This window comes from Somniosus microcephalus, chromosome 26 (genome assembly GCF_052327205.1).
Source record: "Somniosus microcephalus isolate GS21.2 chromosome 26, FLI_Smic_1.0, whole genome shotgun sequence".
NCBI lineage: Eukaryota > Metazoa > Chordata > Chondrichthyes > Squaliformes > Somniosidae > Somniosus > Somniosus microcephalus.
Window position 1 is genome coordinate 29,371,454 of NC_141012.1, and position 23,768 is coordinate 29,395,221.

General features: G+C 44.5%; 1 protein-coding gene across 23 annotated transcripts in view; it reads left to right on the top strand.

Annotated features, from left to right (window-relative positions):
* gramd1ba (GRAM domain containing 1Ba) overlaps positions 1–23,768 on the top strand; it is a 458,121-nt gene that overhangs the window by 281,747 nt on the left and 152,606 nt on the right. For 20 of the 23 annotated variants that reach the window (XM_085968004.1, XM_085968003.1, XM_085968011.1 and 17 more), the window contains one exon: positions 12,963–13,170. In XM_085968004.1, the coding sequence (XP_085824130.1) occupies positions 12,963–13,170 (208 nt within the window). Of the gene's footprint in view, positions 1–12,962; positions 13,171–13,572; positions 13,725–23,768 lie in introns of those variants that run through there. The other 3 variants (XM_085968024.1, XM_085968025.1, XM_085968026.1) reach the window with 1 other exon arrangement.

Consider the following 23,768-nt stretch of genomic DNA (forward strand, 5'->3'; position numbering starts at 1 on the left):
CCGTGGACCTTGTGAAAATGGTGTAAAAATAGTAAGTACCTGGCAAAATAGTGTTTAACAACCTTTTTAATTGCATTTAATGAACTTAATTGCCTGTCCTGCCGCTTGGGGTCGGGTCTGTTCACCGCTGACAGACCCGACACTTGGGAGACTCGCGTGGAGGCGGGTTGACAGTGGGCTCCCGACCCACTGTCAATCATTTTGAATTTGACAGCTGACCCGCCTCCGATCCCGTCCTCTGAGCGCCGGCAAAATTCCAGCCTTATTCCAACTCTTCACATGCTAATTAAAAGTGAGCAAATCTAAACAGTCTAGTCAGAACATCATAAATTAGCAGATTGCTTACTTAGAAACAGATGAAGCAATTCCTTATTCGTACACCATCTACCCAAAGAGTAAGGACATGATGAAATGGAGTCTGTAGGGAAGCTGGACAGAATTAGAGAGCAAGATTTCTTCAGAGGCATAAATGGCAATAAGAACATCCGCAGAAAGTGGACGTACCATCATTTATAATGAAAAAAACACACGGGTAAGTGCAATTACCCTTGTTGATTGGGAGACGAGGTTTACATTTGCCCACTCTGCCCAATAGACTTGCATAGAAAGCGGTAACAAACCTCCGAAGTGTGACCAAGTATTAAAGCATTCTGCCCAATTTTAGAACATCTATATCGAATTCAGTAAGAGGGGGGATGGCCTTGGACCACAGCATGAAAGGCTTTTTTAGCTCACATATTGGATTCTTGTATTAATATTAAAGGGAAAGAACTTGTCTACAATGGCCGCCTTTGGACTGACTTCAGCTCATTTGGAACTAAGCTTCAGGCCTCAATCATCAATATACTGTCGGGACTATCAGTGAAAGACCCATCACTATACCTAACTTAGATTTCATTGTAAAATTTGCTGCTATTTTCCAGTTGATTATTCAATAATCATCCAATGGCGACACCAATATCCATCAGTGTGGATGTCATCTCAGATAAGTTCCACAGCAAGAACTGGCAATAGGTGTCTATCATAAAAATGACTATTCATGAAAGAACTGCAAGAAGAGAGAAAGCCATGTTCCTAAACTTATTATTTCTATATTTATGAAAAATAATATTGCTTCATCTCCCACGGTGTTCCATACCATATTGAGACCAAGTGTAGTTTTCAGGTGAAGCAGGGTAAGTGGCCAAGAGATAATTAGCCCAAAGGCATGCAGACATAATTCAGTTCCCGTTTTAAAGTCATGCATTCTATCCTTATTTTCATATTTCAATTAGAAATTGATATGTCCAAAGTTATAATGGAACCTGCCCATGTAAAGTTATCATGCTGTAACTGCAGCTTCCCTCGGTGCTGGCCCTGCAGTGCATCCACTGGCAGACAGGTGTAGTTGCAGTGAGACAAGTTTACCAGCCGGTTTCTGTTATAAATGTGGACATAAGAATTTATAAGGGAGTGTGATGGAATACTCTCCACTTGCCTGGATGAGTGCAGCTCCAACAACACTCAAGAAGCTCGACACCATCCAGGACAAAGCAGCACACTTGATTGGCACCCCAGCCACTACCTTAAACATTCACTCCCTCCACCACCGGCATACCGTGGTTGCAGTGTGTACCATCTACAAGATGCACTGCAGCAACTCGCCAAGGCATCTTCGGCAGCATCTCCCAAACCCGTGACCTCTTCCACCGAGAAGGACAAGGGCAGCAGGCGCTTGGGAACACCACCACCTCCAAGTCACACACCATCCTGACTTAGAAGTATATCGGCCATTCCTTCATTGTCGCTGGGAACTCCCTCCCTAACAGCACAGTGGGAGCACCTTCCCCACACGGACTGCAGCGGTTCAAGAAGGCGGCTCACTACCACCTTCTCGAGGGCAATTAGGGATGGGCAATAAATGCTGGCCTCGCCAGCGATGCCCACATCCCATGAATGAATAAAGAAAAATGCTGACAGGAAGTCAATTGGCACAGACAGGAAATGTGTGCAAACTTAAGATTTTTTTGTACAGCGAGAGAGACAAAGAGACAGAGACAGACAGATGTCTTCATTACATGACTGGTGTAAGTATGCAGATGATAACCAAATAATTGTGTGACGTGCAAGAACTTTCAGCATGTCAAATGCAAGTACAGGAAACTTTGTGATATCCGGCACTGACGGGACCGGCGTGTTGCCGATCTATCAAAACTGCCGGACATACAAAGTTAACGTTGAAGCATACGGAGGTTTTCATCTCCGTATCTGACAACAAACACTGTTGCTTAGCAACAGCTCCTAAAGAGTCGGCTGCAGCTGCAAGCGTCTGTAGCTGAAGCTGTTGCTTTCGCTACAGACCTTGCAGTGGCTGACTGGGGAAAAAAAAAGAACGAGATCTAAAAAAACTTACAGAAAATGGCTCCTGATTTTTGCTGTTAGATCGAGTATTCCGGACATACAACCTCTGGATAAACCAAAGTTTCCTGTAGTTCCTCCTCTAAGCCTAAATCTGCAATATTTGTGTGCCTGTACTTCATAATGGGTTCTTAGTAACTTTATTGAGTTACTGATTTTTGTCTTTTCAAGTTTTCATTTTTCATTGATGCAGTCAGACAGATACACACACTCAGGTCGAATCTGTTATCGCAGCCTGCTTCCCTAGCTGGGATAAGGCATCACCAGATTATGTAACCCAACTGAATTAGCGGCTATGCGCATTTTGAATAATGTATGAGTGTATTCGTTTCCTCATACCCATGAGATCACTATTATTGTTGCACAGTTATACAGCGAGAAGGAACAGAAGCACAAGTAAAGTTCATTTTGTAACATACTGTATAACAAAAGTATTTTGGGAGTTCTCCCAATGGCCTTGTAGACACCAACAATGTAGCAGTAAACCGTGCTGACCAGAAAGTCCCACTTTCAATTCCCAATCGGCGATGAGTTCGTTGATCATTGCAGTTGGCTTCAGCACCGAAAAACTAGATGGGAGAAATCAGCTGGGGTTCCCTCTCCTGATCACCAACCAGTAAGTCTTGCTGGAAAGTGCATGTGTGTTTATCAAGTGGGAATATGATTGGACCCGTGGTCTTATTTTAAAGTGCATCACCTGCTTTTCTCACTAGCTACCGCTTGTATTGAATCTCTCTCGCATTGCAATATGGCCATCTCCACATGCAATATGAACCGTTTATGATTTAAAGTTGGTGTTATTTGAATCATAGAATTTTACAGCGTGGAAGGACACCATTTGGCCCTTCTCTGTGCCAGTTCTCTGAAAGAGCAGTTTACCTCGTCCCATTCTCCTGCCCTTTCCCTGCACCTTTAACATGTTTCTTATCCAAATATTTGTCCACTTCCTTTTTGAAAGCTGGTGTGGATTCTGCTTCCACTACTGTTTCTGGTAGGCCCTTCTGTGTCTGAACAATCTTCTGTGTTCAAATAAAAGTTTCCTAATCTCCCCCTTTGTTCCTTTGCTGATGATCTTAAAGATAGCTAGTTACAGTCTAGTAGAAATTAATTTTCCTAGTTTACCTCATCAAAACCCCTCATAATTTTGAACACCTGTCAGATCTCTTAACCTTCCTTGAGCTAATGAAAAGAGCCCCAGTTTCTCTTGGCAGAGCTATTATATCACATTGTAACAAGATTATGTTCGATTCATAGTGCACTTAAATTTATTTTTAAATGGCCTAGCAGTTTCTCATTTCTCAATCCTTTTCTCTCTCTCTCTACATATGTATATGTGTGTGTAAAATATATATATTTTTGTGTACATATCAATATAAATGTGTGTGTGTATATCTATTATTGAAAGCAGTGAGTGACTGCAACTTTCCTTTGGTATTGTGCCTGTTTCTAACACTGAGGGTCACGTTATGTGACCCATTAAACGCAGTGGAGCTCAACGTTACCTCACCTCTCCACTGTACTGATGCATCCCCTATTGGCCAGCTGGAACAAGTAATCAGAGTGCAAGGATCATTGATTTAAAATTGATGCATTTCTGTCCTTACGTCGAGCATAATCTTTGGGCTGAAATTGATGGGATAGAGATAAGGAAATAAAACATTGCAGTACCTACCCTTTCTTCATTAGTTTCGGGTCAGCGAAAATGGCCAGCATGGTGGTGCCTCTCCGGGGCCGCAACAGAACTTTGCACGATACCCGTGAACAGATAAGAACTAGCGATGTGCCGTAATACTAAAAAAAAGCTTTGGCTAGAAAGTGAACCTTCCCCCACTGGGAGAATTTCTTAGTAAGAGGATCAGTCAAGAGCACTCTTCAAAATCTGTCACCATAATTGTAACTTAGAGCATAAATCTTCTTTCATCTGATCCTTTTTGCCTGAATGGTAGATAATGACTTGAATTCTTTGTGGAATTTATTGTAATTACACAGAGAAAAATACAGGTAACTCTATCAATATAACTTAACAAGTCAGCTCAAACGGTAGGATGTGGCCAAGTTGCTATCCTTGCGGGGGCGGCGGGGGGGGACATTCGACTTGCTGCATGCGCCAGTCGTGCCAGTATGAGCTCTTTAAGGACCACTGGTTAGGCTGCTCAAGACCTGATACAACTAAATGGAACTTGCATCGTGCAAGCTCCGCCATTTGTACCTGAATTTTGCATCGGGGTCGTACAACCGATGTAGAGCCACAATTTGCATAGTGAAGCAGCCATGCGCCTCTGTCAGGCGGGCAGGCTGGCTGCTCGCCCATTTACAGGCCTGCCTGATTAGCATTCCCCTCCCCACCGCCCCCTTTCAGTTTTCAACTTCTGGCTGCCCGTTTTTCAGGTGCAATATGGATAGCTGTGCGTTGGATGTCTCTCCCATCGTGTCTTAAAGAGGAAACTCCCTTATCTTTATGGTATAGCTTTACTTACTATGCATTGCAACAATGGCCCAGTAATTCGGGTCCCAACGCATGAGTAAGCACCGTGTACTCACGCGTGGGCCCGATGGAAGTGCCGGTTTTCAGCATGCACAGCACATGCACGGAAAACCGGCATTTCCTTTCCTCTGAACCAAGGGGTTCAGAGGTGGAACGCGTGCGCGCAGGAATTCCTTTTTTTTTAACAGGGTTGCCCGTGCAATAAGGCCTCCAGTTTTTACGCGAGAAAAAAGCAGACGTAAGTACTTCGTTTTAAAAGGTAAGTGGTCTATTAAAGTTAGAACATTTTTTCCACAGGTTTATTATTTTTAAAGACTTTACAGTAAGGTAAGTGTATTTTTAGACCCGATTTATAAAAAAAAAAAAAAAAAAAAAATTTTTCAGAAATTTGAATAATTGTTTAAATTAGTTTTTTTACAGTTATTAATAGTTCATTTAATTAGTGGGATGTTTTTTTAACTTTTATTTGAAGTTTAAGTGCTGTTTTGGGCGCCCAGAGTTTTCATGAGTTTGACAGTTCTTACTATCAAACTCATGAATGAACCTTTGCAACCTCCGATTGGCTGCCCAGTGCTCACGTGATCCCAGCCGGCTCATCGAACTAACTACGCTGCTGGATCACGCAAGCACAGCGCGCCGGGAGCTGAACCGGGCCACTGACAGGAAATGCACGCAGGACCAGGCTTCAGCTGTCGGCGCGCTATGTAAGTGTAGGTCGGGGGCTTGCACCCGCGGGAAGCCCCCGACACCAATTTCTGGGCCAATATTTTTGGCCAATGGACGGCTTCTGCCAGTGTTTCTGTGCAGCTAATGTGATCTCCTGTGTACAGTTGAATGCATGTTCAAGTGATTGAAAGCTGCTTGTTATTTAACAAGAGCCAAAGACATTCAGTTCCAGCAGATTGGATGACTGTAGGCATTAACTAAACTCGTTCATTTTGTCAGGAGGGTTTTGTACATAACAAGGTTTTTGTACCTAGATTAACAGACTGTGCTGTGCAAGATATTCACTGGCGCTGGATCCAGTAATTTTATTTTTGCTTGTTTCCATTTGTTCTGCTAAGAACGTCTTTGACCTCTGAACAATAAGAGGATTGACAAAGCTCCAGGGTCACACTCTTGCATTATACATTTCTATAATGGGTCAATAGACAGTTGAAAACAAGGTCATGAATTAAGCTAGATTTGGGTACGATTCAGACAGTGTGTACTTCATACTATATGTACAGCATAATCGAGCCAAGGCAAACATGCTTCAGCTGTGATGTGTGAAACAGCACAGTACTTCATTAGGTTTGAGAAAATGCCTACTAAGTAGCATAAAACGTGTCTTTTCCAACTGTGGGCGATTTTATTTTGTTGTTTATTGTGCTGCAGTGTGTCAGTGCTAGGAATGGAATATTTGCATTTTGGCACCAATCAACGCATTGTGTAGTTACAGGTCAGACATAGCAGGTCAGGTCACGCAAATGCAAACCATCTGGCTCAAGAATGCATTATAACCCCAAACATAGACAGGCATCAGCGCACCACTCTGATGTCTCCATTTCCTATCATGCCCATCTCTGCAGTGTTTTTGAATTGTACTGGCACTTTGGATCTGAAAAGTGCAGTTGCCTAGAATCCAGGTTAAGACATTTTTTTCTGGCTGACCAGTAGGGTTTCAAGAATGCACTTCCCCAAAGAAAGGGGAGAAAAGTCCAGATATAAAGTCCACAGATGGCACTATCATGGACCTCTTAGCAGCCAGTGCAGATTCATCTTGACAAAAACCTAGAGCAAGTTTGGGGGTGCACTACTTAACAGAACAGGGAGAAAAATGACTTCAAAATAGAAAATAAATATATTGAGTTCATTTCCACGCACATTATCTCTGAGAATTTAACAGTAAAAGAGCTAGTTTTGATTTTTGTCAGATTACATTTTGCATGGGATGTCACTAGCGGGTTAGACTCCAATGTGAATGACTGGTTCTACAGTAATGTCCACGCGCAAACCTGTGCCACCCTCCTGAGGGAGAAAGATAACATGGATGGAATAGGAAATGTTGGGGGAGAACAGATGGGATAGAAAGAGTGGTAATGGAAAACATATATAATGCATTACTGTCCAATCTATGCCAGTGGTCTTTCATATATAAATATTACACATGTGGAACTACAGTCTTTGGGTCACTGGTGAACCTTTCAACTTTGGCGTGGACGTAAAATGACTAAAACCGAAAGAAAAATCGGGCTGGGTGTATTGGGTGTTACATAGAATATCCAGCACAAACAGGCCATTCAGCCCAACCAGCCCATGCTGTCGTTTACACTCAATTCGAGCCTCCTCCCATCCTCATCTGACTCTATCAGTGTAAACCTTCTCCCTCACATGCTTATCTAACTTCTCCTTAAATGCATCTACACTATTCGCCTCATGTATATGAATTCGTATCACGGGTGTTCCACCCTAATAGTTTCAGCTTTGATTCGACTCACATTTTATGTAGTATAATTCAGGAGTGAAATTTTCTGAAGTAAATTTAGGGAGAACTAATGGTAGCAGTGAACCAATGGAATTGTCGTCCCTCTTCTCAGATTAACATCTAACTGGCATTCAGTGTTTCATTTCCATTGGGCAGAAAGCAACCATCATAATCCGTCACTGGTTCAGCATCCTCTGTACTTTTGATATATCCAGCCATCTGCATCTGTATTGCATTCTTTGTATAAAGTGCATGAGACATATTTATAACTCAGCGACCTTTTCATAGACCCAGAAAATGTTAAGCAGCACAAGAATTTCTACAGAGCAGTCTAAGAAACAATTTAATGCCATAAACTGTGGCATTAACAGAGTGCCAGTTTGTGCTGAAATGGTATCTTTTTTACTTTTATCCAGCTGATCAAACTTCACAGCTATGTGACGCCGTTGAGATGGATCGGAACCCGTTGTTGTTAACCTTAAGGCAGCAAAAGGGCAGACAAATTAACAGGGGAAAGACGGATGCATTGCCATTTGACCAGACTTCATCTCACGACAGATCCCTGTGTTACTTGTGTGAGGTTGTTGGCGGTTTTCATAGTTAGTCGATCAACCCCATTGCTTTTGAAAAGAAACATTTCAGTATATTAATCTAATAGTGATTGGAACTGAAAAAAACGATTGAGTACCACTGCGCATTCTGATCAGGAACTTACTCCTGTCAAAATAAATGGGGAGAAATCTATATCGAGCAACATCCTGTTATCAGGCCTGCTTTTCAGTCGAGTCGACTGTGGTATAAAAACAGTACACTGCTGGGCTTGTTGCTATATTCCTTCTGCTTGAACCTCACTCGGTATTATTTCAGTGTAATTTATCTTGCATCATCACCTGTCAGTGCAAAATCCAAACTTTTAATAAAAATACTTAAAAGGGCACATGGTGTAAAATAACTTGTGAAGAAGGGGAGTTGTTATTAAATCTGTGCTGATGATGAAGTTACAAATATTGTCACGAATAATAACAGACTGCAAAATGTTTTTGTTCGCAATTAAAAGAGGGAATCTCTCTTGCTCAATAACAAATGGCATCAAGTTTTTTGCTAACCTAAAGGCTTAAAAAGTTCAAAAATGAACACACCTCCTAAAAGTCTGTTATGCTGCAAAATATGTATTCTATTTTTAACTTCCTCCCTTTGACCTTACATAGAAACATAGAAGATAGGAGCAGGAGTAGGCCATTCGGCCCCTCGAGCCTGCTCCGCCATTCAATGCGATCATGGCTGATCATCCAAATTCAGTACCCTGTCCCTGCTTTCTCCCCATACCCCTTGATCCCTTTAGCCTTAAGAAATATATCCAACTCCTTCTTGAATATATTTAATGAATTGGCCTCTACTGCCTTCTGTGGTAAAGAATTCCACAGGTTCACCACTCTCTGGGTGAAGAAATTCCTCCTCATTTTTGTCCTAAATGGCTTAACCCTTATCTTTAGACTGTGTACCCTGGTTCTGGACTCCCCGACCATCGGGAACATCCTTCCTGCATCTAGTCTGTCCAGTCCTGTCAGAATTTTATAAGTTTCAATGAGATCCCCTCTCATTCTTCTAAACTCCAGCGAGTATAAGCCCAATCGACCCAATCTCTCCTCATACGTCATTCCTGCCATCCCAGGTATCAGCCTGGTGAATCTTCGCTGAACTCCTTCCATGGCAAGAACATCCTTCCTCAGATAAGGCGACCAAAACTGCACACAATACTCAAGATGTGGCCTCACCAAGGCCCTTGTGTGCATGTTGTGCTTCATTTGTGCCAATAGGGTGGAGTGACTCCTTACTTTACACCCCTGTCTGTGAGGGTGCCAGTCAGTTCCTTTTTGTAACCTCTAGATGGCACCTTCACTTGTGGTGTTCCTTTGTTAATTGTCCTAGTCTCTGGTGTTAATTGTTCCTAACCCTGTGTTAGTTTTTAAACAGCCTGTTAGCTGTTTATGGGTGGCACCTGGTTTTCTTGGTATATAAGTTCTGTTGTTGTTTCACTCAGTGCTCAGTCCTCACTAGGGTGAACCAGGGAGTTAGTCTTGACAATGTTCCTTGTCTTGACTAGGTTCTCTGTGTGACTAGCCTTTCCTCTATGGCAGCTTGCCTTCACAAGCTGGCTGCCATAGTTCTCTTGAGCTATGTATCTAAGTCTGTGTTCTAGTTCTCTCGAGTTATGTATCTAAGTCTGTGCCATAGTTCTCTCGAGTTATGTATCTAAGTCTGTGTTCTAGTTCTCTCGAGCTATGTACCTAAGTCTGTGTTCTAGTTCTCTCGAGCTATGTATCTAAGTCTGTGTTCTTGTCTCTGGATTTAAGATGTATTTAAGTCTTGTTCTGTTGAGCTGCTTGTCTTGGTAAGGTGCTGTTTGGACGAGCGTGTTGCTATGTGGGAGCCGTTGGGATCTTGTCTTGAGCTTTGCATTGGTAAGCCGATTACCCTTGGGGTAGCTTGTCTGGAGTTTAGCCTCAGCAAGCCGGTTGCCCCTTGTGGTAGCTTGTCGCAAGCTCAGTATAGACAAGTGGGCTTCCTCATGGAAGCTGTCCTGAGTCCTATCTTGACTAGCTGTCTTGTAACTTGTCTCTAGTTCTTATGTTTCTGTCTCGAGTTCTCTTGTCTCTGGTTCTTATGTATATTGCTGTGTCCCTTGTGTTAATCTAGTTATGTGTGAATCTAGTAAAGTTCAAACAAAGTACTGTATATGTGCCTCTTGTCTGGTTTCTGCACTTGGGTCCAGAACCTACCTCGACCGGAGAGCACGGCCTCGTATTTATACGGCCCCGTGGCTCCCCAACCCTGACAGCTGTCAGTACCAGCTTGCTGTTGGTGAGTTGGATTGGCTGGAATGATGAGGTCTATGATTTCCCGACTTTCCCCCTGCATGGTCCCTCTCCCCGATGGCCAATCTGGGATCAAGGAAGCACCACATGGAGACTTGGGCAGGAATAAACATTCTGCCATTCAGTGGCACGAGGATACACCACTGAGCCTCTTCCTGCGCAGTCCTTTCATTATACTTAAATCATTCAAACCTATATTATCCTCTATTAGTAACTAAAAAAGAGAATCTCATCTACATAATATTTAAAATGGATTCCAATGTTTATTTCCATTTCCTTGTTTTCGGAAACGTAATCCTTCCTTGAGTTACTTTGTGATCTCCCCCTGCCCCCTCCCCACCTTGATTCTTGCCACTCACAGACATTCTCCCACCTCACAGAACAGCAGAGGCACAACTCTGAATTGTTACAATGTCACCCTGCCTCTGTCATCACCACAATTGACGAGCGTTTTTGCATATAAATATTGGTGACACAAAGCAAACTCTGCCAGCAGAAGCGCCGTGTCTTAGCTTTGCTGCCAAATGTAGGAGTCTTGGAACACAAATTTGAACGAGTGAGTACTGTACTTTTTTCGACCTTCATGCTAAGGGCTCCGTATTTGAATCCTTGCCCCTGATGTGAAGCCAGTATTGGTACTGCAGACAAAACAGCGTTTCTCATGTTCAAACAGTTTATTGAGCTGCTGTTCCTAGAGCAGGATTAAATCATTGACTTCTCAGTGGGTAAACAATTTTTCTTGGTGAAAGTTTACTTGGTGAAAATACCTGGATGTTGCGTGGACTTTCTAAATGTTGTATTCATGCTGCTTAATCCTTTTTTTTTCAAACTTCTGACGAGAGTGGAACATACAGATTTAAACAAATGATTTAATTTTTTTTAAATAAACTTTTTTTCTTTTGCTCAGCAACACAGTCCAATAGTGTCTTAAACTGAAAGAGTTAATTTCAAGTTGTTTATGTAGTCCCCGGAACTCCTGAGGTTGTGCTACAGGCTGTACTTCACTCCACCAGGACTGGTTAACTGATATATAATGTATACAGCGGGGAGGTTTTTTTTTGTTGCGTGATTGCTTAATTTGCTATAAATCCTGCTGTGCCTGTGGAGTTCAGCCCTGGCTACAAACACTTGGCCTCCCAAAGAAGTGGCACACGACTGGACGAAGAGTCTAATCAGATTACAGCACAAGTTCACTCGCACGGCTCCCCCAATGATGCAGTAAGTTTATCCAGTTAGACGCTGGGCCGTACGGACCAGCAAGGTCCCGGGTTTGATGCTCGATCCACGCTGATTGAGTTGATCTCGGCCAGGCGGCAGGAGGAAGGCTGCAAGTGGCGTTTGGGAGGAGAAAAATCGGGCAGTGGAATTCCTGTCCCTGATCATTACCCGACAACCTCTGCTGGAAATGGGTGTGTGTGGATATTGGGCAAGAACAGGATTGAGCCCAGCTTTGATGTTGGCCAGGACACCTGGAGAACTCCCCTGCTCTGAGTAGCCTGACGACACACCATGTCAGGGACCAGACAGGAATAATGCCTATGGGTGAGATACAAAAAGCTTAAACCATGGAACCATACCCTAGCAAGGAATCATCATTTGCAGGAGAAGAGGGAAGGGGAGAACATGATCAAGCATTAAAAGGATGATGAGGTAAAATGCGTCCTGTTGATCAGATTATGGGACAAGTTCTCACATACATCATGTCATGTGACAGGATGGGTCACTTGTATGAAATTTGCAGCACAGAAGGAGGCCATTCGGCCCATCTTGTCCGCGCCGGCTGACAGAGCTATCCACCCTAATCCCACTTTCCAGCACTTGGTCCGTAGCCTTGTAGGTTACGGCACTTCACGTGCATATCCAAGTACTTTTTAAATGTGATGAGGGTTTCTGCCTCTACCACCCTTTCAGGCAGTGAGTTCCAGACCCCCACCACCCTCTGGGTGAAAAGATTTCTCCTCAACTCCCCTCTAAACCTCCGACCAATTACTTAAAATTTATGGACAGGGACATTGTTGTAGTAATACTGGGCAATGACACAGGAATTGAATATAATATAGAGGGATATTACACAAGAAATGTATATACTATAGGGATATTACACAGGAACTGTAAATCATAGAGACATTGCACAGCAGCTGTATATAATCGAGATATTGTGCATGTACTCTACGCGATGTAGAGATATTACATAGAATGTCATATACAGAGATGTTACACATGGACTATGATATACAATGACTGTAGTGAGAAATTGTACAGGAATTATATATAATAGTTTACACAACAAGAGGTTTATATGTAAGGGTGAAAATCCTCCTGTTGATGATAGTAAAATAAAGTCAGCCCAAATTATTAGCAGGAGGAATTTACTCCCATAGAGATTACATAAGAACTATATATTATATGGAAGTTGCTAATTAGTGCTGTACCAGAGGCAGATTACCTTGGTCTTCTATTATAGAGATTACCCAACCAGGCTGCATCATAAGGAAAGATTACACAGAATATATTTCTCCTGCAAGCCGGATCTTGCATGTTCTGAATGTGTCGACGGAAATGAAAGTTTACTTAGTGAAAAATAAAGGTCAGAAAACTTGTTAATCCCCTGGGATGCAGAACGGAAGGAATTTTAAACTGATTAACAATTGAAAAGAAGTGTTGGCACAAGGTCTTCAAGTGGCTCTACTCTTGTAGCTCTGATACTTTCTTACCAGATTCTCCCTTTTCTCATCAGCACTGCCAGTAATTCTGCCCGGAGCACCCCAGCCTGCTCACCCATCCTGAGGAAGCGATCGAGATCCCCGACCCCTCAGAACCTAGAGGGTGAGAACATGGTGGAGAAGGGCTCGGACCATTCCTCAGACAAATCACCTTCCACCCCCGAACAGGGTATCCAGCGGAGCTATTCTTCCCAGTCTGGTCGAAGCAGCAAGAACTCCAAGGTGAGCTGAGTTTAGTGGTCGGGGGAGAGGGATTAGTGGGGGCGGGGGTAACAACATCCGTAAAGAGATCCTGTATCTTTGTGTCAGTACTGCAGGCCCATTATTTAGCAATATAGAAATCTGCTAAAAGTTTTGTAATAATCGTTCTGAGGAAAGGCACACTTATACTGTGAAGAAATTAAGTTAAAGTATTCAGACATTTTCTAAATCATGATTATTTCTAAAATGTCAGTTAATATTTTCAACATCTTTCCAATCCCTATGAGTAGCTAGTGTTATTTTGTTCAAAGATGTTCCCTTGGGTGCTGTACTTGTGTTCTTGTGAAAACTCAATTTATTTTGCTAATATTTGTACTTGACCAAAATAAGTTTTCACGTTGCTAACTTATAGTAATTTACAGTGATTTGTATATCATGGACCACACCCAAATTCTTGTGGTTTCGAGGCTTGGGTACGTGGGCTCGCCCAATGGCTCACTTATTCGGACTCAATGAGGATGTGTAAAGGCTGGCTGAACCACGCAGAGAGGGAAAAGTCCCAGGCTGGATCTCTGGTTTGTACTAAGTTAACTGCTCTCAGACGGGCCGACAGTACGTGGGTTAAAATTTACTTCAGAACCCCTGGGCTAGGGAGGGGAAAGTCAGCCAACATACCCACTCCTGACCACTATCTGACTCTCACTGGAAAGTGCATGTATGTGGATGTCTAGTGAGGAGTGGATTGAGTTTAGCTGTAATGCACTTCACAGTTAAGTAGCCTACTGACACTTGCTGCTTGGCTCACACAAAGAATTATTTCTTGGGCAAGTTATTTATGGAATCGTACCCCAACACAAGTTGGACTCTTAAGAGAGATGGGGAGAAAACTGGAGTTGGAGGGCAGGCCAACCACTTGATCATTTTGTCTTTAGTTATACAAATTTGATAATGATACACTTTTTTTTAAAATTTGAACTTTTAATGTGTTTTAGTAAATTGGGGGCAATTTTAACCCTACTCGCTCAGCAGAAACCTGGCGGGTGAGCAGATAAAGTTGCCCTGGCTTTTAACTGTCCGAAAGCCACCATGATGGCAACATCTGCAATTTTAACTTGCTCTCCTGAGCAGGCAGCAAGGACACGAGCCCGGAGCCAACAGGGTCCTTCTTTACATATGCATGTTGTGGCCCAATGACATCATAGAGGCCCGACTGTCATTTTAACTCAGGCCTGAACGGGGAATCCACCTGGAGTTAAAATTGGGGCCAGTGTGTCAAATGTCTCTTAGTTCAAGTTATATATTTACATTTAAAAAAAACTCCAACCCTTCCTCACTTTATAAGCAAATTTCTCCATTCTTAGGGAATGGTGGTATAGCACAAATAACCTAATTGAATATGCAGACAAGTTTCTTTGTGACCCAGTTGTGAAAGTTGCATTGCTCTCCCATTTCCCCTCCATTAAGAGAACCTACTGGGCTCCACGTTCAATAACGCAGATAAGATTGTAAACTCATGAGTATTGCAGTGGGAAACTGCATCCTACCACTCTATTGCAAGCATAGGAGCATCAGGGTGCAGTGCAATCTGGATAAACATTAATTTCTTCACATTTATACTCTGATCACCATGGACTGGTCTGTGGACATCCCACATGAGTTTACTCAATGGCGGCACTTCTGAACCAGTGCAATTTTCACATTAAAAATTGACCCAGTTGCATTTTTCAGCCAATCTTCCAAACATAAATTTTCCACTGGGTGAGAAATCACCTTTCTGAATGTTGATACTGGTCCAACAATGCACACCTTATCCATCAGACTGTACGAGGCAGCACACTCCTTAACTGCTAGTACTGTTATTAAGGTCAGGTCCATGCCAGTGTTCATGCTCCACACGCTGTCATTACCTGTGAGTTTATCTTGTGCATCCCTTGGTGGTCCTGTCCCTATACTGATTTTTCTTCTGTTACTTATGTTTCTTAAAATACTTTACTACTTTTTATATTTCTTGATGATTTAATTTCATAGTTCTGCTTTGCTTCCTAATTGTGCAGTAGATGCGCGAAACCGTAAATGTGTTTGTAACAAAAAGGTTTGTAATTTCACTACCCATAGTTTATAGTGGACATCCCTGCCCTATAAGACAATCGAGGCAGCTCCAGGGCATCATGGCTACCTATAATGCATCAGTAGGCAAATGTAACTAACACACACAGCCCGCAATGTCTTTCTCTCAGGAACATCCACAGGTAGCTTGTTCCATAAGGTGACAGGCCTACTGAAGAAAATACCAATGGCTTCTAACCAGATTGTTATATATTTATGGACATTTCCTCTACTCCTACTATCACTATACATTTTGATGATCTTATCCAAATTTGCTGCATCCAATCTTTTCATAATTTAAAAATCTCAATAAAACACCTAAAAAAAAAAAAAAAATAACATTGTTCCCATCTCCCAAATGCACAACCATTGTAGGGAAGCAGAAGAAAATTTATAGAAAAAGTAAGGGTAGAGAAAAGGGGGATGGACTAGAGAGGATAGTAATGATTTGAAGTTCTCATCTTCCTGCAGACTAGCTTTGAAACTAATCCTGATGGACAATCTTGTCACTTGCGGCTACAGTCAGTCAATTTGATTTCCTTTTGTCTATGCCATATTTCTCAGATTTTATATTTCCTGAAGTATTTCTCCCGACTTATTTGCCACCTGCACCCTGTACCAGTGACCATCCTCCAGAAGAGTGGTCAGGCAAGAAATCTGCTCCCAGGCCTCTGCTAGGCCTCTTCAGCTAAGCGTTTAGGCATTAAGAACATAAGAATTAAGAGCAGGAGTTGGCCCTTCGAGCCTGCTCCGCCATTTAATAAGATCATGGCTGATCTTCTACCTCATCTCCACTTTCCCGCCCGATCTCCATATCGCTTGATTCCCTTAATATCCAAAAATCCATCGCTCTCTGTCTTGAATATACTCAACGACTGAGCCTCCACAGCTCCCTGGGGTAGAGAATTCCAAAGATTCACCGCCCTCTGAAGAAATTTCTCCTCATCTTGTCCTAAATGGCCGACCCCTTATTCTGAGACTGTGACCCCTGGTTCTCGACTCCCCAGCCAGGGGAAACATTCTCCCTGCATCTACCCTGTCGCCCCCTGTAAGAATTTTGTATGTTTCAATGAGATCACCTCTCATTCTTCTAAACTCTAGAGAATATAGGTCTAGTCTCCTCATAGGACAATCCCCCCATCCCAGGAATCAGTCTGGTGAACCTTCATTGCACTCCCTTTATGGCAAGTATATCCTTCCTTAGGTAAGGAGACCAAAACTGTACACCATACTCCAGGTGTGGTCTCACCAGGGCTCTATATAATTGCAGTAAGACGTCTTTACTCTTATACTCAAATCCTCTTGTAATAAAGGCCAACATACCATTTGCTTTCCTAAGTGCTTGCTGTACCTGCATGTTAACTTTCAGTGATTCATGTACAAGGACACCCAGGTCCCTCTGAACACCAACATTTCCCAATCTCTCTCTCACCATTCAAAAAATACTCGCTTTTCTATTTTTCCAACCAAAGTGGATAAATTCACATTTCTGCACATTATATTCCATTTGACATGTTCTTGCCCACTCACTTAGCCTGTTTATATACAAGAGTAAATTAGGGTAATTTAATTCTTCTCCCTCCTTGTCGAGAAGTAAATAGTCTCTGCTCTGCTTTCCCGAATGGTTTAGCTGATTCAGAATCTCGATGTAAAAATCTTCATTTAAATATTCTGTGGCAGTGTGCCGAAGTACTATTGTACTCTACAGTAACAGCAGAAAATGCTGGAAATACTCAGCAGGCCAGGCAGCATCCGTGGAGAGAGAAACAGAGTTAACGTTTCAGGTCTGGGACCCTTCATCAGAACTGGAAAAAGCTGGAGATGTGACAGATATTAAGCAGGTGCAGAGACGGTGGGGGGTGGGTGCGGTTTAGGAGGGGAGGAAGGAATTGAAAGAACATATTGTGCTTATGTAAGAGGCAGGAAAGATAAAATGTTGCAAATGGGAATGGCAAAATCATACAGCATGAAAAATGGGGGCAGGGATTATTATCTGAAATTGTTGAACTCAATGTTGAGTCCAGAAGGCTGTAAAGTGCCTAATCGAAAGATGAGGTGCTGTTCCTCGAGCTTATGTTGAGCTTCATTGGAACAATGTAATAGACCGAGGACAGAGAGATCAGAGTGGGAGTGAAGCGGAGAATTAAAGTGACAGGCGACCGGAAGCTCAGGGTCACCCTTACGGACTGAACGGAGGTGTTCCGCAAAGCGGTCGCCCAATTTGCGTTTGGTCTCCTCAATGTAGAGGAGACCGCATCGTGAGCAGCGAATACAGTATATTAAATTGCAAGAAGTACAACTAAATTGCTGTTTCACCTGGAAGGGGTGTTTGGGGCCCTGGACAGTGGGAAGGGAGGAGGTAAAAGAGCATGTGTTGCATCTCCTGCGTTTGCACGGGAAGGTGCCAGGCGAAGGAGAAGGGCTGTTAGGGGTGATTGAGGGGTGATTCTTGGACACCAACGCTCCTCCGGAACCTTCTTCCCCGTCACTTTGCTCTGATCCCATCCCTTCTTCCAATCTCATCCCCTGCCGTGTTTTCACTATCCCCTCTGACCTTCCCCTATCTGACCCCAAATAATCAGTCCTCAGCAAAGGCCTGAGCTTCATCCCCTTACGTCCCCATCTCAATGAATTTCGAGCTCGGCACGATGCTGAGCTCTTTTTCCGTCGCCTTCGTCTCCGTGCCCACTTCTTTGGCCAGGTGTCTTCCCCCACCCCCCCTGCACAGCTGACCCTTTCTTCCGCTTTCTAAATTCTGGTTCTACTTGGACCCCTCCCTCTGGCCTCTCACCCTCTCTGGATCTTTTCATTGCTAACTGCCGACGTGACATCGGCCGTCTCAATTTCTCTGCTCCCCTCTCTCACTCCAACCTGCCTCCCTCTGGACTTGCAGCACTCCGTTCTCTCCGATCCAACCCTAACATTATCATTAAACCTGCTGATAAGGGTGGTGCTGTTGTTGTTTGACGAATTGACCTCTACCGTGCGGAAGCTGAACGCCAACTCTCCAACACCTCCTCCTACCTCCACCTGGACCATGACCCCACTACCGAACATCAAGCCATTGTTTCCAAGACTGTCACTGACCTCCTCTCCTCTGGAGATCTTCCCTCCATGGCTGCCAACCTCATAGTCCCCCAACCCCGCACAGCCCGCTTCAACCTCCTTCCCAAGATCCACAAACAGGACTGCCCTGGTAGACCCATCGTTTCAGCCTGTTCTTGCCCCACGGAACTTATCTCTTCCTAGCTCGACTCTCTTTTCTCCCCTTGTCCAGTCTCTTCCCACCTACATTCGCGACTCTTCCGACGCCCTCCGTCACTTTAACAGTTTCCAGTTTCCTGGCCCCAACCGTCTCCTTTTCACCATGGACGTACAATCCCTCTACACCTCCATCACCCACCAGGACAGCCTGAGGGCGCTCCACTTCTTCCTTGAACAGAGGCCCGACCAGTCCCCATCCACCACCACCCTCCTCCGCCTGGCTGAACTTGTTCTCACATTGAACAACTTCTCCTTTGACTCCACTCACTTCCTCCAAATTAAAAATGTTGCTGTGGGAACCCGCATGGGTCCTAGTTTTGCCTGCCTTTTCGTGGGATATGTGGAACATTCTTTGTTCCAGTCCTACTCGGGTCCCCTCCCTCACCTCTTTTTCCGGTACATCGATGACTGTATCGGTGCCTTTTCCTGCTCTCGCCCTGAACTAGATAAGTTCATTCACTTTACTTCCAATTTCCTCCCTTCCCTCACCTTCACATGGTCCATCTCCGATTCTTCCCTTCCCTTCCTTGACTTCTCCGTCTCCATTTCTGGTGATTGGCTTTCAACAAACATCCACTACAAGCCCACTGACACTCACAGCTACCTGGACTACACTTCCTCCCACCCCGCTTCCTGTAAGGACTCTCTTCCATTCTCCCAATTTCTCCGTCGCCGCCACGTCTGTTCTGACGATGCCACCTTCCATACCAGTGCTTCCGACATGTCTTCCTTTTTCCTCGACCAAAGATTCCCCTCTACTGTGGCTGACATGGCCCTTGACCGTGTTCGTTCCATTTCCCGCACTTCTGCTCTCACCCCTTCCCCTCCCTCCCAGAACCACGATAGGGTTCCCCTTGTCCTCACCTTTCACCCCACCAGCCTCCACATTCAACAGATCATCCTCTGCCATTTCTGCCATCTCCAACGTGATCCCACCACAAAACACATCTTCCCCTCACCTCCCCTTTCATCATTCCGAAGGGACCGCTCCCTCTGCGACACCCTGTTCCACTCCTCTATCACCCCTAACAGCCCCTCTCCTTCGCCTGGCACCTTCCCGTGCAAGCGCAGGAGATGCAACACGTGCCCTTTTACCTCCTCCCTTCCCACTGTCCAGAGCCCCAAATACCCCTTTCAGGTGAAACAACGATTTACTTGTACTTCTTGCAATTTAATATACTGTATTCGCTGCTCACGATGTGGTCTCCTCTACGTTGGGGAGACCAAACGCAGATTGAGCGACCGCTTTGCGGAACACCTCCGTTCAGTCCGTAAGGGTGACCCCGAGCTTCCGCTCGCCTGTCACTTTAATTCACCGCTCCATTCCCACTCTGATCTCTCTGGCCTCGGCCTATTACATTGTTCCAATGAAGCTTAACGTAAGCTCGAGGAACAGCACCTCATCTTTCAATTAGTCACTTTATAGCCTTCCAGACTCAATATCGAGTTCAACAATTTCAGCTAATAATCCCTGCCCCCATTTTTCATGCTGTATGATTTTTGCCATTCCTATTTGCAACATTTTGGGGTCGATTTTCCTGGAGCCGCCCGGCGGGGTTTCAGGTGTGTTGGGGGGAGGGGGAAATCCCAACTTTGGGGGTCCCGACACCATCCTGCCCAAAACCCCGCCCCACGCAAGTTTCAGGGGCGGCGGGTACCCGCCCCGCACTGGGACCCGCCGAAACCAGGCGGGAAGGGATTAGTGCCAATTAACTGCCTGTTAACAGGTAGTTAACGGGCAGTTTTTAGCCTAATCCCTATTTTGAGGGGTTTCGTGTGGGATTCCCGACGGCGCCAAACCACGCCAGGTTAGAGCAGGCGGGCTGTCGGGTTGAAGGAGTTGGAGGGGTCGCGATGTCGGTGCTCAGGTGAGTGATGGGTGCATGAGTGCAAAGGTAAGTGTGTTTGGTGTGTCTAAAGTGTGTAAAGAACTTTTACTTACCTGTACTTACCTTAACAGCCTTTCTTCCTGTAGCCGTCGGGAGCCCATCACTCAGCCGGCACTTAAAGCTGAATGGCTGCGATCTGTGAAAAGTGACAGCCTTCAGCTTTGAGTGCTGCTGAGAGTTCTAACTGAGTCTGTGCAGAAGGACTCATGTTAGAACTCAGACAGTCAGTGTTTCACAGATTCAAACAGCTGTGAAAACTGATATTTCACCTGTCAAGAACTCTTGACAGATGAAATTGCAGTCTGTGATGTCACCTGTTGCCGGGTGGCCCTTCATTTGCCTGCTGAGCCCGCTGGGCGGGCTCAACAAGGTCAATCAAGAGGAAATCGTGTGGATTGGCCGGACGTCGATGTAGGTGGGCCTAAACCCCGAAAGTTGTAGTCCTACCTTCTTCCCGACAGCTTCAGGAAGATCGACCCCAAATCTTTCCTGCCTCTTACATAAGCACAATATGTTCTTTCAATTCCTTCCTCCCCTCCTAACCCCCCTCCCCCGTGTCTCTGCACCTGCTTACTATCTGTTACATCTCCAGCTTTTTCCAGTTCTGATGAAGGGTCCCAGACCTGAAACGTTGGGGTTGATTTTCATTAAGCTGTCGGGAAGGAGGCGGGACTACAACTTTCGGGTTTTAGTCCCGCCTACATCGATGTTCGGTCAATCCATGCGATTTTCCCTTGATTGACCTTGTTGAGCCCGCCCAGCGGGCTCAGCAGGCCAATTAAGGGCCACCCAGCAACAGGTGACGTCACAGACTAAAATTTCATCTGTCAGGGCGTCCTGACAGATGAAATATCAGTGTTTCACAGCTGTTTGAAGCTGTCAAACACTGACAGTCTGAGTTCTAACCTGAGTCCTTCTACACAGACTCAGTTAGAACTCTCAGCAGCACTCAAAGCTGAAGGCTGTTACTTTTGACAGATCGCAGCCATTCAGCTTTCAGTTCCGGCTGAGTGATGGGCTCCCGACACCCAGAGGAAGAAAGGCTGTTAAGGTAAGTACAGGTAATTTAAACTACTTTAGACACACCAAACACACTTACCTTTGCACTCATGCGCCCATCACTCACCTGAACACCGATATCGCGACCCCTCCAAGTCCTTCAACCCGACGGTACGCCTGTTCTAACCTGGCGTGGTTTGGAGCCATCGGGAATCCCACACGACACCCCTCAAAATAGGGATTAGACTAAAAACTGCCTGTTAACTACCTGTTAACAGGCAGTTAATTGGCACTAATCCCTTCCTGCCTTGGGTCGGCGGGTCCCAGTGCAGGACGGGTACCCGCCTCCTCTGAAACTTGCGTGGAGGGGGGTTTTGGGCGGGATGGTGTCGGGACCCCCGAATTCGGGATTTTCCCCCTCCCCACACGCCTGAAACCCCGCCTGACGGCTCCAGGAAAATTGACCCCGTTAACTCTGTTTCTCTCTCCACGGATGCTGCCTGGCCTGCTGAGTATTTCCAGCATTTTCTGTTGTTAGTTCAGATTTCCAGCATCTGCAGTATTTTGCTATTGTATTGTTCTCTACAATCTCTGTAATGGGATTGAGATGCTGAAAGTCTCGTCATAGGGAAATTTGTACTTACTTCATAACCAGTTCCACATTCCAGTTGCTTGTACACCAGCTTATGCAAGGCCGTTACGAAATAAAAATTCGTTGCGTCTCCACCTGTGGCAGGAAATAAAAGCTACATTCCTTTGTGTATCGAGTGGAATAGGCAGAACAAACTGTGTATGCAATATTCAATGCAGTAACTATCAACCAAATTAGACCTGAGGATCATAGTTAATGTACTGGAATCGGCCAGAAGGACCATAATGGTTTCTACTGGCCACTGACTGCAGTGGAACGTAAAAAATGGGGCGAAGTATAAATCGGGCATCGGAGTCAAATCTGCCCCATATGTGCTGGGTGGATTAGGTTAATATTGGGGCTTTAATCTCTGACACTTCCCTGTTAATCCATTTTCATTATTTTTTGTGGAGGCTGTTGACCAGTTTAGGCTTGTAAAAAAAAAAACAAGGGTTAAATGCTTCTTACTAACTGCTAGAGAGTGAAACAGTGGGGAGAGTTAATTGTAGCTTTATACCATAGTCTCCAATGAAACCGAGTGTAGTGCTGGGGTGAGGAAATCGATGCCTGTGGGAGGAATGAGTATCCAGTGCAGGTTTAAGAATGTAAAAGTGATGATGCTTTGAGCTGGGTATGGAGCATAGAGTCACATTAAATATTGAACAATGATTCATCCCTTTCATCATCTTGGAATAACGCAGTGAAATCTGGTTTACTAATCACCTGCTTTGAGCAGATGTTCACAGAATCAGTGCTGCATGGAAGGATGTTTTCGTGTGGAATTTAATTTGACAGTATTGTCATTTTTTCCCCCCCCTGGTGGGTTTTACATTTTTTTTAAATGTAGTTTAGCGCATCCCCAGTGAGAAGATGAGCTATGCAGAACAGGAAGGTCCCGGGTTCGATCCCTAATCTGTGTGGAGTTGGCTGGTCTCAGATTGGGTAGCAGTCGGCATGCTACAATGGGACTTGGTGCTTCTGGACTAGGGAAGGGGGAAATTAACCCCAATATTTGAGACTGATCACAGTCTGGCCACCCATGTTGAAAGCACACCTGTGCATGTCAGGTGAGGACAACATTAGCTTGGTTGTGATCCTGCCCACAGCTACTGGTCAAGGAACTGACACTCCTTCTGTGAAACCAGACCCCAGCACGGTTCAGCGTTTTCAAGAGAGATGGGGAGAATATCAAGATATATATATTTCAAACACCGCTCCAGAGACTTGATCTGAGGTGGAATTTCATGATGAGACATGAAACGAGGCCCCGTCTACCCTCTCAAGTGGATGTAAAAGATTCCGTGGCACTATTCGCAGAAGAGCTCGGGAATTTTCCCAGTGTCCTGACCCACATTTATCCCTCAACCAGCATCACTAAACACAGATTATCTGCTCATTATATCCATTGCTGTTTGTGGGAAGTTACTGTGTGCAAATTAGCTGCCACGTTTCCTTCAAAACTACTTAATTGGCTGTAAAGCGTTTTGGGATATCCTGAGGTGGTGAAAGGTGCTATATAATTGCACGTTCTTTTATCTTTCTATTTAACCAGGGATGAAGTATTAAATCCAGGAGGCTGGTTCAGGGCTAGCTACAGACATGATAGAGTAGCCTAATGGTGCATTCATGAGTGATCCTCACAGCCAGTGTGAAGATTTATGTGCCGTTTGTAATTCTATGCACTGCCTGAATAGGACAGATTTATGGTCATAGCCTAAGAGCAGCGATTC